Source organism: Poecilia reticulata, linkage group LG2, assembly GCF_000633615.1.
Source record: "Poecilia reticulata strain Guanapo linkage group LG2, Guppy_female_1.0+MT, whole genome shotgun sequence".
Taxonomy (NCBI): Eukaryota; Metazoa; Chordata; class Actinopteri; order Cyprinodontiformes; family Poeciliidae; genus Poecilia; species Poecilia reticulata.
In genome coordinates, this window is record NC_024332.1 from 45,860,452 (window position 1) to 45,877,078 (window position 16,627).

Sequence of the window (16,627 nt, forward strand, 5' to 3'; positions counted from 1 at the left end):
GGTTCTACATCACCCGGTTCTACATCACCCGGTTCTACACCACCTGGTTCTACATCACCCGGTTCTACAGTCCTTCAGTGACAGAATAGACATTAAATTCTTCACAGTTTATTTATAATTGAAACCATAAATAAAGACACATACTAATTTCTTTCCCACAGTCTGAAGTTAAATCAGAACAAATTATTCTTACTGTAGGTTAGTTAGAATTATCAAAATTTGTCCAATTTACTAAATGCCAGAAAACTTAACAAGAAATGTTTTTAAGATTTTTTTGTAGCTTTCTTCAAATTCAGAAGTTTCATACATTTGGTCAGTGTCAGGGATAATTGGATAAACGTTTGGATTTCCTTCCTCAAGCTTCTGCCAATAGTTTGCTGGAGTTCTGGTCCATTCCTCCAGACAGAACCAGTGGAACTGGATCAGGTTTGTAGGCCTTTTCAGATTTACCCCTGGCTTCTCTGCAGAACCGATCAGAACTTTGCGATGGTCACACCAGAACAATGACTTTCCTCTTCTGAAACCAATTTATAACCACTGAGGAAGGAAGCGGAAGGTCCATGTCTCCATCCCTCATCCTCTGTTTCCAAGCCTGCGTTTTCCCTGTTTCACCACAAGGTGTCACTGCAGATCCTCCAGTCTTTAAGCCTACACTATGGACATATCGTGATGACGTTCTCCCGCCATTTTTTTATGGCCAAACGACTGAGAATTACTATTTTTTTAATTACTAAAAGACTTAATTACTTTTGGTTTTCTGAACTTTCAGGAACCAAACCTGTGGAAACCTAAAGCCCTTTATCAGAAGTAAAGGGAATAAAAGCCCCTGTCATGGGCTAAAGAGGCCGAGGCCTCAAAGATGATTTGTTGGATTCTGTGAAGATGTTTGTATTTTAAAGAGGAAAACCAAACTCTAGAGCCTCACCTCTCCTCAGGCAGAAACGTTTGAAATATGATTAAAAAGTATGAATGGTGTGTATGAACAAATACACTGCAGAATTTTCCCTGCAGGAGGTTCATTCAAGGTGAATGTTTTGAAAGACACAAAGAGGGAATTACAGAAAAAAAAAAACAAATAGAAACAAAGATTGTTTGAGCTTGAAAAACTAAAGAAATGTTCAGAAAGCTGGACGACAGAGTGAGAGGAGAGAAAGGAAGAAATATAGTTTTAGAAATATCTGAGTGTATGACGACTCTGGGGCCGACATGAGAATGTTTCTGTCTGTAATCCTTTCTGTGGGATGAAGGTTCTGTTGAAGATTGAGACACAGAGACTCAATCTTCAGTTTACAGAGGAGATCGTGATCCACTGAAGGCATCACTCCTCCACCACCGTGCTTGACGGTTAATTTCAGGTGTTTGTGCTGATCTGATGTGTTTGGTTCTTCTACTCTGGTCTCATCAGATTCATGCTGCTCATTTAACAATTGTTTGCACTATAGAATATTTTATCTGCAGAAAGACAGACCTCAGATAGTTTGGAAATAAACTGATCAGCAGCAACATTCCCGTCAGAAGCTGCTTGATGTTTGCAACTGGAAGATTTGACCTGTGAGTCTCAAGCGCCAGTTAAAGTTGTTGTTGAATTTTTTTTTCTGTTGGTAGATATGGAGATAACAGCTTGGAACACTGAGCTTTGATTCTTAAAGAATGACTGCGTCTCAATTCAACAGAAAATGTTGGAATACTAGTTTGGTTGCTTGATAAGATCTGGTTGCAATGTCATGACCTGAGAGAAGACAAAAGCAAAGACCGGGTTTGTTTTATATGAAGGCAGGGTCATAGATTAATCTTGTGTTTCAAAGAAACCTTCTGGTTTCTATGAAAGAAACCAGTTTATCAACTCTGACATGACTTTGAACATAAAGATAACGAATGGAGCGGATTATGAAAACTGGTAACGGCATTCTTTAAGCCAAACTCAGGATGACAGCAGGAAGCTCAGACGCGGTGATGCAGAAAGAATTCAGGCTGGAGGAATCACATAAAAACAGCAACGAGGTACAGAGCAATCAGTGGATCGGCTCACCTGGACAGAACTCTGCTGAGGATTCTTCCTCTGCATCACCACAGGTAAGAGCGGTACATCAGAGTCGGGTAGGGTATTATTTTGATTCCTCTGAGGTTTGATGATCATCTGYTTCTTTTAAACAGATTTTTCTGAAGAGAAACAGCCRGAAGCTGAAGCTGTGAGATGGATCGACAYGGACAGGGTAAATCTGAAACTAGAAAATTCCTGCAGAAATTTTAAGGGGCATGCCAAAGTGTGCCCGTCGGCTTTGACCCAACGTTATGATGCTAAAAATTTGCATTAATCCTAAAGAAAGCTGCAATGTAGTCAATAACCTGTGGAGAGGCAGAAGCATGTTGGCTAAGCTGTACTCGTACCATTCATTATGTTAAAATTAATGCATAAGCTAAAACTAGCCAATATGCTAAGTTTAGCCTAAATGCTGGCAGTAGCATGTGGAGCAACACGACCATATTGTTTTAATTTTACTTGCTCCRTTCAGTATACTAAACATGTCTAATTAATGAGAAAATTAGCTAATAGCTAACTTTAGGTCAAAGGCTAGTGCTAATGCACAGCCTTGCATCAAGGGCAGTGAAATGCTGACATTTGTGCTGGTCATTATCTTGAGAAATAAAAAGCATAAAGAAGGCTGATATTATTGCACCGCCTACGGCAGTGCACTAACCTGAGGGGAATATGCAGACTTTTATTTTGAAACTTTCAATAAGCTTCATTTTGACTACCTCACCAATTCAATGTGTAACAGTAGTTTGTTTAAACCAGTCACATAAAGCCCAAAAGAGCAATTACCTGATGTAAAAAATGTCAAGGCTTTTATTTTGAAATTTTCAGTAAGCTTCATTATTGTTACACATTGGATTAATGGCCACATTAATCCAACGGGTAACAGTCCAGCTATATAATGCCCAAAACAGCAAGTAGTTGTAAAGGCCAGCTCATCCCTAATGTGTGRKATCTGAGAGTTCCGCCATGTTGTAGTTCTGACCTTCAGTCATTGTAGTTCTAAAGAGCAGCTCAACTATCATGTGAGTGAGACACACAGGGAGAGATTGAATTCTAACTGTTTGAAGCAGTTAGTTTTTCTGAACAAAGCAGTCCAAACAGCTCCTTTCTGTTCAGGATCTGCAAGAGTGATCAGAAAACCGTTTGAAGCATATAAGAGGGCAATTTCWTGTCTCCAATAGTACTCCAATTTATATCTGTAGYTCTCTGCATTAACCTGAGCGAAAAACATAATAAAGGCCTGAGAGCTTCTTTATACAGGCTTTTATTTTGAAATTTTCAGTAAGCTTGCTTAATTTTAAATGGCCACACTAATCCAATGTGTAACAGTGGTTGGGTTAAACCAGTTATATAAATCCCAGAAAATTCTGCCCTGTCTGTAGTTATAACATTCTGTTCACCCTCCTTCTGTAGTAACTCAGAGTTCCATTATTATGTAGTTCTTAACTGCCAGCTCAGCCCTCCTCTGTAACAACTGAGTGTTYCGCCATGTTGTAGTTCTGACCTTCTGCTCTGCCCTCTGTATTAGTGTTTYGCCATGTTTAGAACTACAGAGTCTTTGTAGTCCAAACCAGCAGCTCTGCTTTCTATGGATTCTGTTGCCATAGCGAWTAATCCTCARCCAACTGCTGTGTGTGTGAGAGACTTTATCTAACTTWATGAGACACCCAGTCAGTTTTAATGAAAAATRMATTCCGAAYGACCCCTTCCCGTTCAGGATCCGTAAGGCCGATGCAAAAACCGTTTGAAGCGTATGAGAGGGYTATTTGTCRTCTCAAATAGTCCMGTGATTCATATCTGTAGGTCATTCACAGCAATTGCAGYRATGAGAGAAATATGGTGTGCGCTGAGCTCAGAAATTTTTCAGAAATRTKTGTAAAACACTGGGGAGGAGCGTCAGTTAGTCMTGYCCCATCACTTTGCTCTGAAGCACCTTGRCAGAAAACTGTAAGCCCTAGTGAAATTTCGAAAACATTTTACCGKAGCAGGCATTCGGTGCGATTTCATGACCAACTTTCATACCAATAGTACAAGTTTTGCGGCCATGAGAGTGATTTCAAAATTATTTGGGGGTCAAAATTCCACCCTGTTTCTCACTCTAAAAAAGCGGCAGTTGGTGTCAGTTACACTCTGTGTTTCGGCAGTTGGAAATTTTGCTTGTTTTTCGCTTTTTACGTTGCCGTCGTAACTCTGATCCCCAATAAAAATAATAGCTCCCTTCCCTGGATTGATAATAATAATGATCTCCAACTGATTTTTTTATTACAAAGAACCAGATTTGTGGCTTTACTACCACCCAAAAACTGGCTTTTAATTGTCTTTTATATACGTTCTCAGGAGGACATGGACCTGGTGGTTGTGGTGGGAAGGACCATAGTCACGGTCATGGACCTGGACATGGACATGGACCTGGACATGGACCTGGACATGGACATGGACCTGTACATGGACCTGGTGGTTGTGGTGGGAAGGACCATAGTCACGGTCATGGACATGGACATGGACATGGACATGGACATGGACATGGAGATGGACATGGACATGGACATGGTGGGTGTGGAAAGGACAAGCAGAGACGGAGGTGGAAGCGTGGTCACCAACACCAGAAGTGCCACAAGAAGGGGAAGAGCTGCCACGGGGTGAGAGCCTGTTCAGTTCTCCACTCCTTGATCTTCTCGACGTTTTCTGCCTGAATATTATTTACAGTGTCAGACTGAACATKATCGATGTTTCTGTTTCCTCTCAGTCCTCCAGCAGCTCCTGCAGCAGCGACTCTGATTAGATGGAGACGTCTCAACCATCTTCATCTCCAAAAAACAGCAATAACCTGTTCCACTGTACTCACTATAAAAACCAACAGTAGAATGAGATGTTGGATTTGTTTCTTGGTTAGATTTTAAATAAAGCATGTGAAATCCAAACAAATGACTGTGTTCAGTTTTTCATTTCATCCAAACTGCTGTTCTGGGTCTGGACAGGCAGTGCTACCAATCCACCGTGAGGAGAGACCAAAGAGAGTCTAACATTCAGTCAGAACACGGCCCGGTTTGATCCSGCAGAACCTGCATTGCAAATCAGCTTAGGCTGTAAATGCTATAGTATTATGTATTACGGTATAGAGACACCAGACTGACGTTATAAAATAGAGATCAAGCCTGAAATCTGGGTGTRGTGATGACCTCTGACCTGAACCTGACATTCTACCAGCTGAAATCAATCAAACTAACGGTCCAGAAGCTGCTGCTGGAGTTCTGACTAAAACCAGGAAGACAGAGACATCACCCGGTTCTACACCACCCGGTTCTACACCACAGTTCTACACGACCCGGTTCTATATCACCCAGTGGTGTAGAACTCTTGGTCTCGATGAAGGCGGGCGGTTTTTCCCTCTGCTGCCTCCCTTCTCCTGCTTACTCTGTTTTTGTCTTTTTCTCTTTTTCTATATTTTTTTGGAGCCTTTCTTTGCACATCTTCCTAATCTATAAATTATGGATCTGGTCAACTGGTCTCTCGATGCAATTGATCAAATTTTCTCGACGGCACAGGAGAACGCTCTTGTCCTGTGGGGACACATCCGGCGGGATTCACCCTGGATTTATTCATGATAACAGGATTCCTGCTGTTTGGAGCATATTTTTTCTTCCAGTAGGTCAAAACTGGAGGTTTTTCTATGGAATTGGCTGCAGATCTCTGGGCGTCGACATTCAGTTCGGTTGGTGTTTGTCCTTATCAGCTCGYCTCCACTGCTCCACTGYTCTGTGTATAAAATCTCATGCCCCACCTTTGTCTSGGTATCAGGGTGTGTCTGAATAAGAACCGTGTGCTGATAGGTTCATGTTTGGCCAAACTGGAGTCTTTAATTATGAACACTGGCAATGTTCTGTTGCCATAGTAACTAACGAGCGCCTCTCAATGGCTGCTTGAGAGCAGATTGATTTCTGGCATTCAGAGCAAATGACATTGACTCAAGGAAAGGGTTCGAACAACGTGCTCCCATTTGGAAACCGTATCTGAATATTTTTGGAAGAATGAGTGTTTGTCTGTGATTGTACCAAATGTCACATCTGCACCTCATTCACAGTGAAAGCATGGATCAGAGACAGATTGTGAAACTCAGTGAAATGAGTGGCAGACGCTTCCATCCAGCTCTGCAGCTGCTTTGCAGAAATCCATCGGCCCTACAGCGATCCAGAGATTTATGAAAACAGAAATACAGAAAAAAATGACCAAATATTATAACCGCCAGTTGCTACCAGTTTCTGAGCTCCCAGCCTTCTGCTCAGCTGTGCTGCCTGGACTGTTTGTTTTTCTTTATTTAAACCATCATCATTATTTAACAACCTGGTTCCTCCACTTCTATCCTCACCAGCTACACTACGATTCATGACACAAAGCACCGATTCCTGAATTATTCCTCTTTACTCCCTCTGCTCTCATCTGATCCTGATTTCTCTGTTTGCCTTTTCTGAAGGTTTGATGTTTGTTTTTTATTGTGTTTTGGTTTCTATGGCTGGTTGAACTGTGACCTTTGTTCTCCAAACACCAACACGCCCTAATGCTCACCTMTATGATCATTTGACCATTTATATCTTTTATTGGAAACATTTGTTCTAAAATAGGGAGCAACTGTTGCACAAACGGATCTAAAACGTTGCACTTTGGTCCTAATCTAACAGCTTTTATCTGGATCAGAATTGGGTGGATCAATGTTTTGCTTGTTTTAGGTTAGAAACATAAAACTGTTGAACTAAACATTAACTGAGGGCGTTGACTGCTGAGTCTGCAGATTCACATGGATGGATGGAATTTCATGTTAATTTAGAGATTTTATAGATTTATGGCTTGATTTTTTTTTTCTTTAATCCACAAAGGGTCAAAATTATACTTACAGGTTCAAATGCATACTAACACTCCCACTAAGATTTTATTAAATGTTTACTCAATCACATGTTTTGTGATTGCAGGTGTTTCACCTTTTCCCAGGAAAGCTGCTGTCATGACCTGGCAGACCGAACTCAACCCCGTCAGGCTAAATGACTCCAGGTTTAACGGGTCAGTCRTGTCCAGGAGGTTCATGGCTCAAATGAGTAAACTCATCAAAATCCAAGGTTCTTCAACAAATTACCAAAACATTCTCAGATGTTGATGTCTGGCCAACATCTTTTAGCTGCTGCTAGCGGCGACGCCTCACTCGGCCCTTTGGTCCATGTCTGCAGGCTTGGAACGCTAATAAAATGGACACAGAGCAGAGGAGTGTTAACATCCACCTCAGAGACAGTTAAAGTTAATGATTACACCATGCAGGCAGTAAAGCTCTACATCGATAGTTTGATGAGGACTTCCTCAGACTGAAGGTGCAGCACAGCATAAAAGCGGCTGCAGGCTGAGCTGAATCAGGAGATCCTCTGGAACCAGGTACGAAACTCTGACTGCATCCCTTCTTCATGGTAAACACTGCAGAGCTTATTGAAACGTTTCTCTCTTTCAGAACTTTCAGAGGATTTCTGAATGTACGGCCAGAACCAAGGTAAACCGTCCTCTGATGAAAGTCATTTCATTCTGTAGCTTTCATTGAATAACTCTGGGCTTCCTTTGGGTTTAGGGAACCAGTATCCAGGAGGTAACCCTGCTTTTCCTCCACCAATGTCAAACTGCCCTGCTGCACCTGGACATCCAGGACACCCTGGACATCCACACGGTCCAGGACACGGCCATGGACACGGTCCTGGACACGGTCCTGGACACGGCCAGGGTCAGTCCCATGGACATGGACACAAAGACAAGAAAAAACACAAGGACAAGCACAAGGACCAGCACAAGCACAAGGACCAGGACAAGCACAAGCACAAGCACAAGCAAGGCCACAAACACGGCCACTGCCACAAGAAAGGGAAGGACAGCCACGGGGTGAGCCGATCCTCCTGCTGCTCAGATTCCATCCAAAATAAATCATCTCACTGTCAGTTTAAAGGTTTCGCAGAAAGTTAAGACCAGAATGTCAAGAARTGTTCAGTAAAATGTTTTAGCTTTGAATAAAACAGACCTGAGAACTGTTAAAGACGAGTAACTTGGTTCCTGAACTTGTTTTGTGTTTTTTCAGGCGTCCAGCAGCTCCTGCAGCAGCAGCAGCAGCAGCAGCAGCAGCAGCAGCAGCGACTCCGACTGAATGAACAACCAGCACTTCTTCTGATTTTAATCTCAGTGGTTTTGAATTTTACAGTAGATGCACAATTAAACCCACTAACTCCAATAATCGGTCAGAAAATCTGCACATCAGAACTGGTCAGCCTTTATCATGTGGAGAATATGATGTTAGTCCTGATGGATTTTGTTTTCTGAGTGGAAAAAGTGATTGCAGTGTGTGATAAATGTGAATACACAAACCACAGCTTGTCTGTCTTTTATTTAAAGCTTCTGTTTGTCCAGAGTCACACCCTGTTCCTGCTGATATGAACTTGTTTTGATAACCGTCACAATCTGTGGATAGTGAGGAGCTTTTTCCCCTGGTTCACCTTAAAGTCAGCAGTTCCTCTTTCACTGCATCAGGAAAACTGGTTCAAACCTTCATTTTATTTTTATTCCATTCACTCAGCAACACATATGAATCAGAAAACAATCAGAAAAAAATACAAATTTACAATATTTGCTTCCTATTGACATAAAAAGAAAAATTAGCTTCTGAACTCGCTTCATCATGACTTTCACTTTTCTTTGAAATGCATCATGATCCATTATTCCATCGAAGCTCTTCTTTTACCAAACCAGGTAAAATTTTAGAAACTTTGTTTCTCTAAAATCACTGTGAATACAGGAACACAGTGTGTTTGGTCTATAGCAGAGGGTTRGGGTAGCCAGACAACGTTCATGTTGTTGGACTGTGGGAGGAAACCAGAGTTCCCAGAGAAAACCTCCACATGCACTGGGAGAGCAGGCTGACTCCAGCAGGAAGACTCAGACCCGGATCAGAACCAGAACGTTTGTGCTGCAGGATAAACACTGAACTTCACGTCGGCCTGTTTCTGTCAGCACTTCACACCGTCGACCTGGTGGAACACGTTAGRCAAACCTTTTCTTTTGGCTCTTTTCCACGTCGTTATCAGAAACACAAAGCAGTTCTRAAACATTTTCTGAAGTGCGGCTGCTGTCACGCTCCAGGTTGCAAAGTTCAAGTCTTTGTGATTCAGGTTGACGCCTGATTATGGGAATGTTTCTGAAGGCTGAGCAGGTTTTGTCATGATCCGTGTTTCTGTGTGTTTATTTTTGAGTTTTTCTGTGTGATCCTGTGAGTCCTGTCTCTGCGTCTTYCCCGTTGATYGTCTCCCAGGTGTGTCTCCTTCCCTTCATTACCCCACGTGTATTTAGTCTCACCTGTTGTCTGTGTTCTTCGTCGGATCCTTGTCAATTGTCTAAYGTGCGTCTGTTCCTGTCTCAGTTTGTATAGTTTTCCAGTTGTACTGTTAAGTCCTGGTTAACTAAGCTCATGTTCAGACTACGTGACAGTGCTACSGGTAACTAGCCGTGTGCTGTAGTTCTCTCCYGTGCTGCCTGTCCTGGACTGTTTTGTGCCTTATTGTCATCATTAAAACCATCATTATCATCAACATACCTGGGTCTCAGCGTCTCTCCTCACCCCAACAACCCCACCTTATGACAGGTTTCACTGCTGACTCAAATCAGATTCTTAGAGAGTAAAGTTTCAACTGTAATCAGTTTATAAAGTGTTAAAATGACAAGTTGTATATATTTTTTTACAGTCACTCAGTTGCATTTACTTGAGTAACTTTTTGGAACCAATTGCTTTTAGGAGCTGTACTTTTCACTTTACTTCAGTAATGTTATTATAAAGTATAATTTCTCTCACTTGAATAACATTTTTTGATCCTTTTTCCACTTTATTCAGTGAGAAACTTCAGCTTGATTTAAAATCACCAGACACATAAACTCACCTAAAGTTGTTAAAGTGAAACATCCTGTTGATAAAAAAGTTTCTGTTTTCTAATGTCACTTTCTCTTTATTGAGTCTTTTGGAGGCAAAGGGATGACTGTGTCTTCACCCTGCTTTACACAAACACACAGAGACTGTAAAGGTTTATATGAAATAAATTGCTTTTAAAAATATTTGGTCGCCTTATTTTATTTTGTAATCATTATTTATGTTATTTTTTTAAAAATCAAAATTTCCAGAAAACTTTAAATTTCTGTCCATTTAATTATATAGTTTTGAAATATTAAATGATTAATGTGTTAATCAGTTCCTCTGTACTTGAGTTGTTGTTTCACCAAAATACTTTTTTACTCAACATTTAATTTCCCTTGGGGGTCAGTACAGTTGAATTTTAATTTAAATAAATTGTACGTTTTTATAAACGTATTTAACCCTTTCATGCATCAATTATGATCCTTTATGTCAGGATTTATTTCCAAAGTGTTTTCTTAAGGTAATAAAAGGTGGGGGAAAATGTTCAAAAGGAAAAAAAAAATCTAGGAATTTTTCCCCCCTAAGTTATTCTAAATGTATTTTTCTCCAAATACAAAGTTGGTATTAGGAAAATACATCAATATTATTGATCTTTAGGTCACTTGATGTCACAATATTTTTTTTTATCTGCAAGAGTTTTGTACAGGAGGGACTGGGTTGGTCGGCAGGCTCTTTATATTAGATTTAACAAAAACATTTTTGCACTTGTAGTGGATGACCAGTGGATGACCACGCAATACACTATCAAGTGATAGTGTATTGCATGATGCGTGTCCACCTCAGTGGTCTCGTCTGTGGGCATTTATAACATAAAAACCCGCAAGAAACACAATAAAATGGCTTTTAGACAGATGTCCGCTGCAGTGACCACTATGCATGGAAAGGGTTACATTTTTAATACAGTAAATAGCATATGTACCACGAAAGGTATAGTATACAGTAAACCTCATCTTCTATCATCACTTTTCTGAACCAGGTGCATTCTTTCCGCTGACCAGAGGGTGGCAGTGTCGCGGAAGTGAGTACCCGCCAATCAGCGGCAGTTTTTTCGCTCTAACAGGAAGTAAACAGAGGAACCGGGAGCTCTGCTGCGGTGCAGCTTCTGGCCACCCAGAGTTGATCAGATCGTCTTAATTATAACATTAATAATAATAATAATGCCACTAACGGTTCTGAGTTCTGCCTGCAGGTATGTGTTGTCACCGGAAGCTGGTGTAGCTGTACAGGAAGTGGAGTCGCTGTGGCGGTTAGTCGAGACATTTTTGTTTGTAACAGCAGAGAAGCTGTTGTTTTAAAAGTTTAACGTGTAGTCCGTGTCTGTTAGAGGCATTGCACAAAACGGCCAGTGGAAATGTTATTCAAAGCGTCATCCTCCTAAACTCTGACTCTGATCTAACCGCCTCAAGCCTCCTCTCTCCTTCTAATAACATCATTTTAACAGCTAACATGCTGGTCACTATCCCTGATATCACCACCAGGCGTCGATGCAGGAAGATAATCAGAGGTCATAAAGTTCTGGCTGATCACTGAGTGTAACGGAATAAAGTTAACCAGTTTATTTCAGGACCAGGTTGAAGGTTAGGTTAGAATCACAGTCAGGCCTGTTGGCGCCGCCTGGCGGTGTAATAAAATAAAACAACATTAAATACGATTCATGTTCGGCTTGTTTATCATTAATTGTCTTTCAGACTGAAGCCTGTTTGGAGACTGCAGCGAATCCAGGCTCACATGGTGAGTATCAGCTGATGATGCACCGATTGACCTTTACTGACCGGCACCGATTACCAGATTTCTGTAAGGTTTTGATTTTCAAGGTTCTCATTTGTTCAAACCTTAATTCACCATTTAAATTTAACAATAACCCAACTGCTGGGTGGAGGATGACGTCTGCAGACCAGACACATTCTGGACACAAACTGTTTTGACATTTACACACAATTCAGACAAACCATTAACCTCCAGAGTACCTGGAGAGAACACACACATCCACAGGGAGAACAAACGCCACGCAGAAAGACCCCAGACCTTTTTGCTGCAATGCAGCTACTGCACTGTGCAGCCTACCTTATCTTTATTTTTATTAATTTATAATAACTGGTCAAAATTAAATTATGTAAGATAATAAATAATTATAGAAAAAAGAAAATAAACAATCTAATTTAAAAATTAATTAAAAATAGGCATAAAAAATAAATAGACAGATTAAAATAAAAAATAGGAATAAAAATAAGTGGGATACAAATAAACAGTAAATATAAGTAGGGCTGCACAGTGGCGCAGTGGGTAGAGCTGTTGCAGCAAGAAGGTTCTGGGTTCAATTCCTGGTCTTTCTGCATGGAGTCTCCATGTTCTCCCTGTGCATGGTGGGTTTTCTCCAGGTACTCCGGTTTCCTCCCACAGTCCAGAAACATGACTGTCAGGTTAATTGGCCTCTACAGATTGTCCCTAGGTGTGAGTGTGTGTGCATGGTTGTGTCTCTGTGTTGCTCTGCGACAGACTGGCGACCTGACCAGGTGACCTGTCCAGGTGACCCCGCCTCTCGCCTGGAACGTTAGCTGGAGAGGCACCAGCACCTCCTGACCCACTGAGGGACAAGGGTGTAAGAAAATGGATGGATGGATAAATATAATTACTAGTCATAAATCTAAAATGATTTAAGGAGGCCCGGTCAGTTGAGTTGCAGTGACCCGTCACACTGAGCAAGCATGTGGCGACAGATGACAACAACAACTTTCCTTTAAGAGAAGGAGAAACCTCCATCCGGATCAGAACCAGTGAGAAACTGAAGACAGAAACGGAACAGAGAATTTCAGCGTTTTAGTTTCCATCCAGATGGTTAAAGCTGATTAAAGTCTCTGGGTGAAGCTCAGTTATATAGATATTATATTAATAAATCTGCTCTCCATCCATCACTGAGATTTATTTGACAGATTCACTCAAAGAGAAAAACATCTCAGTCAGTTAAACGTGTAAAATAATAAGTTTAAACTTAAAGTCATGCAGCTACTGGACCTCAGTAATTTATGATAATTACTGAATTATTTCCTCTGGTATTTTCATCAGTATCTGTTTATCATTAAATGTTTCTGTTTCCCTCCAGATGTCGGGTCACGTGGAGCCGGAGGTTCTGCTGGAGAAAGCGGGCCGGGCCGCGGTGATCACCATGAACCGACCCAAAGTCCTGAACGCGCTCAACCTGAGCATGATCCGGCGGATCCACCCGCAGCTGCAGGTGGGCGGAGCCTCTCTCATCCCGCCGATCCAGAAGTTTACATACACCAATAAAAACACACGTCCATCTTTTTTACTCACTGATTTAAATCAGACAAAATTTATCCTGTTTTTGCTAAATTCCTGAAAACTTGGCAAAACTTTTTTTTTTCTGTAGAGAAAAGCGAGAAAATCACAATTCCTAATCCTGGAAATTCCCAGAAATCGGTTTCAGAACGGGTTTAAGTTGTTCATCTTTTCCGCTCCTCGTTTTTCGCATTCTGCATCCACTCGCAAACCGCGGAGTTTTGATGAATCCTTTCACTTTTTTTATTCAAGAAAAAGACAGACAGCCGGGCTAACCTGATGCTGGTGATTCAACATGCAGACATTTATTCACAAACCTACTTTTGTTTAAATATAAACTGATGCAACCTGATGGAAGAGATGTAAATACATTTTACTTTTTTTTTCACTGTATTTTTTTGTCACTCATAATTTAAACAGAATCATTAAAATGTCTGAACAGAAAAATCGTGTCTGAATCGAATCGTGACCCTAAAATCAGAATCGAATCGAAACACTGAACGATTCTCTGAGAAGCGACTTTTCAGATGAACAGTTAGCAGGTCGGGTTTAAAGTTTAGAGAACGTCCATCAGTGCTGCTCTGACTGAAGGTGATGTTTGTAACGTTTCAACCGTTTATGTCCTGCAGCTCCAGACTGAAGGTAAAATAAAAGTTTATTTAATGAGCAGCTTCCTGATTGGCTGATTCAGATCCTGTTGCTGTCAGACTAATTTATTCAAATTATTTTGTTGTTTTGATCTCATTTGATAACAGATTCAGTTCTTCGTAATTAACTGATGGATGTTTATGGTTTATTGAATTACTTTTGTTTCCAGAAATGGGAAAGTGACCCTGAGACGGACATGGTGATCATCAAAGCAGCAGGAGGGAAAGCGTTCTGTGCTGGAGGCGACATCAGAGGTGAAAGGTCAACCCCAGGGTCACGTCCTGCTCCTTCCTCAGGATTCTCCTTCACTGCTGTTTCTCTTCGTTCCCAGCCGTCACAGAAGCAGGGAAGGTCGGGGATTCCCTGGCACAGGACTTTTTCCGGGAGGAATACATGCTGAACCACGCCATCGGTTTGATTCAGTGTTTACATCCAGCTGCTGACTTTCCATGTTTTGTCCCATCAAAACCACAAGATTCAGAGTTTTATCAGGATTAAATGTGATTTGCTGCCTCTAAGAGGTTTTCTGTCTCTTCAGGTTCCTACAGGAAGCCGTATGTCGCCATTATTGATGGAATAACAATGGGAGGGGTGAGGTGAACCTTCTATAATTCAGCKTAATTTAATCCATCCTGATTAGAATGATGGAGTATTACGGCTAAGAAAAAGCAGTTTAATTACCAGAACAAAGTTACAAAAAATCATAATAATACTACAATAAAGTTGTAATAATACTAGCATAAAGTCATATTAATACCAGAATACAATTGTAATACTAGACAAATGAAGTGGGGATTTTACACTAAAAATAATTTWAAAAAATTAAAATGAGTCGAGCATCTTTAAGATGTTGAGCATCTTAAAGAAAGTCTTAATTTTTTAACTCATAAACATCAAATTATCATCAGTAGCCAAACTTTGAAWCGATTGTTGAAATAACTGAATGTTTAGAGAAAGAATAAAAGACTCAGGCGTCGCTCAGKTCACTCAAGAGTTTTCCTCATTAAAACAACTTTGGCTTTTTTCTTAATTTTACAACTTTTTTCTGGTAATATTCCAAGTTAGTTTTGATAATAAAACACCTCTCAGGTTTTCATAACACTCTGTTATAGATTAGTTTCATTTCGGGCTCAAAATGTTTTATTTTTTATTAATGGACTGCGATGATAAAACAGGCCAGCAGGTGTCAGTAGAGAGCTTTGCTCCTGTGTTGCCTGGAAGCTGGGCTCTGATTGGAGGAAACCTGAGGCGACCGAACTGCTGCTGGAGCAGAACCTTTGACCCAAACGGGTTCCTGACTGTTGGAACTCGGACTTTGACTGGTCCGAAGCGGCAGCAGACATTGATACCTGCTGAATGTGACGAAGCTCTGGACACATGACGATGTTCAGGTCAGAGTTTCTGAGCCAGAGGTCGGCCCGTCGGTCACGGCAGCACAGAACCGACCAGGGGGATGACGCAGCGACTTCCTGTTCACAGATCAGATCCTGGATCAGATCCGGATCTGGGACCTGTCAGAGCTGAGGCTGAGTCATCAGACCTATTCCCTCTGACGTAACGGGTCGGCTGTGAACTTTGACCTCTGCGGGACAGAGCGGTCGTCGCCAGCTGAGTGCTGCTGAGAGGAAACAGTTTCAGCTCCCAGCTCCCTGGTTCTGGTTCTGTTCCAGGTTTCCAGCCTGCAGGTTGTAAATCAGAACCGRAGGATTGTCTGTTTACATCAGGCGGCCCAGACGCCTTATTTGGTGCCAGAACGTCCTGCTGCTGTTTGACTCACAATCCCTGCAGAAACCCTGGAACTGTTTTTATTTTCCTCAAATTTTATTTCATAAAAACTTTTAAAATCATCGAGAAATCCCCAAAACAAACCAATCAGATCATTTTCAGACCTGGGATCAATACTCTGATTGATCTGAATCTCATTTGGATCAACATGGATCTCATATTTATATAATGGCTGAACCTGCTTTGCTGGAGACACACTTGGGAGGGAATGAAATTGGGTTACCATGGCAACCCTCGTGTGTTTTTTCAACTGTCCTTGATTTATTATTTGCACCTTTTGACAGATTTCTTTCCTATTTCCTTGAACAACGTCACATTGTTGATTGAATCCTTGGTGACGTCAGGATGGAGTTCAGTTAGTTAACTTCACAGTCTGAAGGACATTTCTGTTTTTTTTTCTCCAAATTAATCTGAAAACATTTACATTCTGAAAAAAATGTGATTTTATCTTCAAGAAATGGAAGCAACTGTACAAGTCAATTGGAAACTTTTAACGTAAATATCAAACTAAGATGATTAGGAGTGCACTGATATGTGGGCCGATAACCGATATTTACCAATATATCATATGAATTTCTGTGCAGCCCATTGCTCCACTCATCTATAGAAACACAAACAGGAAACAGATGGAAATAAATCGGTTATTAATATCAATCCAGGTTTAATAATCAAACCGATGCGATATGTTACAAAATGAGCCGATACTGACGATAAATCTTGTTTTAACAAAGATTGTGCCGTTACTGGTGCATGTCTGATGCAAAGGCTTTCTAACGCCTTTCTCATGTCACGACTCTGAAGACCGAAGGACGTTGTCAGCAGGTTTAATGACAATAAAAAGGGTAAAACTGAAATCAAGACAAAAAATACAGTAAATATGC

The 16,627-nt window shown here is 41.0% G+C and overlaps 2 protein-coding genes across 2 annotated transcripts in view; both read left to right on the forward strand.

The window, feature by feature from the left end:
• The first annotated feature begins 7,384 nt into the window (after positions 1 to 7,384).
• Positions 7,385 to 8,424, forward strand: LOC103461853 (annexin B11-like). The gene is made up of 4 exons (XM_008404211.1): positions 7,385 to 7,453; positions 7,527 to 7,565; positions 7,641 to 7,945; positions 8,139 to 8,424. The coding sequence occupies exons 2-4, from the start codon at positions 7,547 to 7,549 to the stop codon at positions 8,202 to 8,204; spliced, it is 390 nt and encodes a 129-aa protein (XP_008402433.1). The 5' UTR covers positions 7,385 to 7,453; positions 7,527 to 7,546; the 3' UTR covers positions 8,205 to 8,424.
• Positions 8,425 to 11,063: 2,639 nt separating this feature from the next.
• hibch (3-hydroxyisobutyryl-CoA hydrolase) overlaps positions 11,064 to 16,627 on the forward strand; it is a 21,013-nt gene continuing 15,449 nt past the window's right edge. The window contains exons 1-6 of the mRNA XM_017303702.1: positions 11,064 to 11,205; positions 11,705 to 11,747; positions 13,117 to 13,248; positions 14,131 to 14,215; positions 14,293 to 14,373; positions 14,500 to 14,552. Coding sequence (XP_017159191.1) covers positions 11,174 to 11,205; positions 11,705 to 11,747; positions 13,117 to 13,248; positions 14,131 to 14,215; positions 14,293 to 14,373; positions 14,500 to 14,552 — 426 coding nt within the window. The 5' untranslated portion in view covers positions 11,064 to 11,173. The remainder of the gene's footprint in view (positions 11,206 to 11,704; positions 11,748 to 13,116; positions 13,249 to 14,130; positions 14,216 to 14,292; positions 14,374 to 14,499; positions 14,553 to 16,627) is intronic.

Coding starts and splice junctions, on each gene's coding strand:
- LOC103461853 (XM_008404211.1), top strand. Junction 7,946..8,138: donor AAGGGAAGGACAGCCACGGG/GTGAGCCGATCC, acceptor GTGTTTTTTCAG/GCGTCCAGCAGCTCCTGCAG.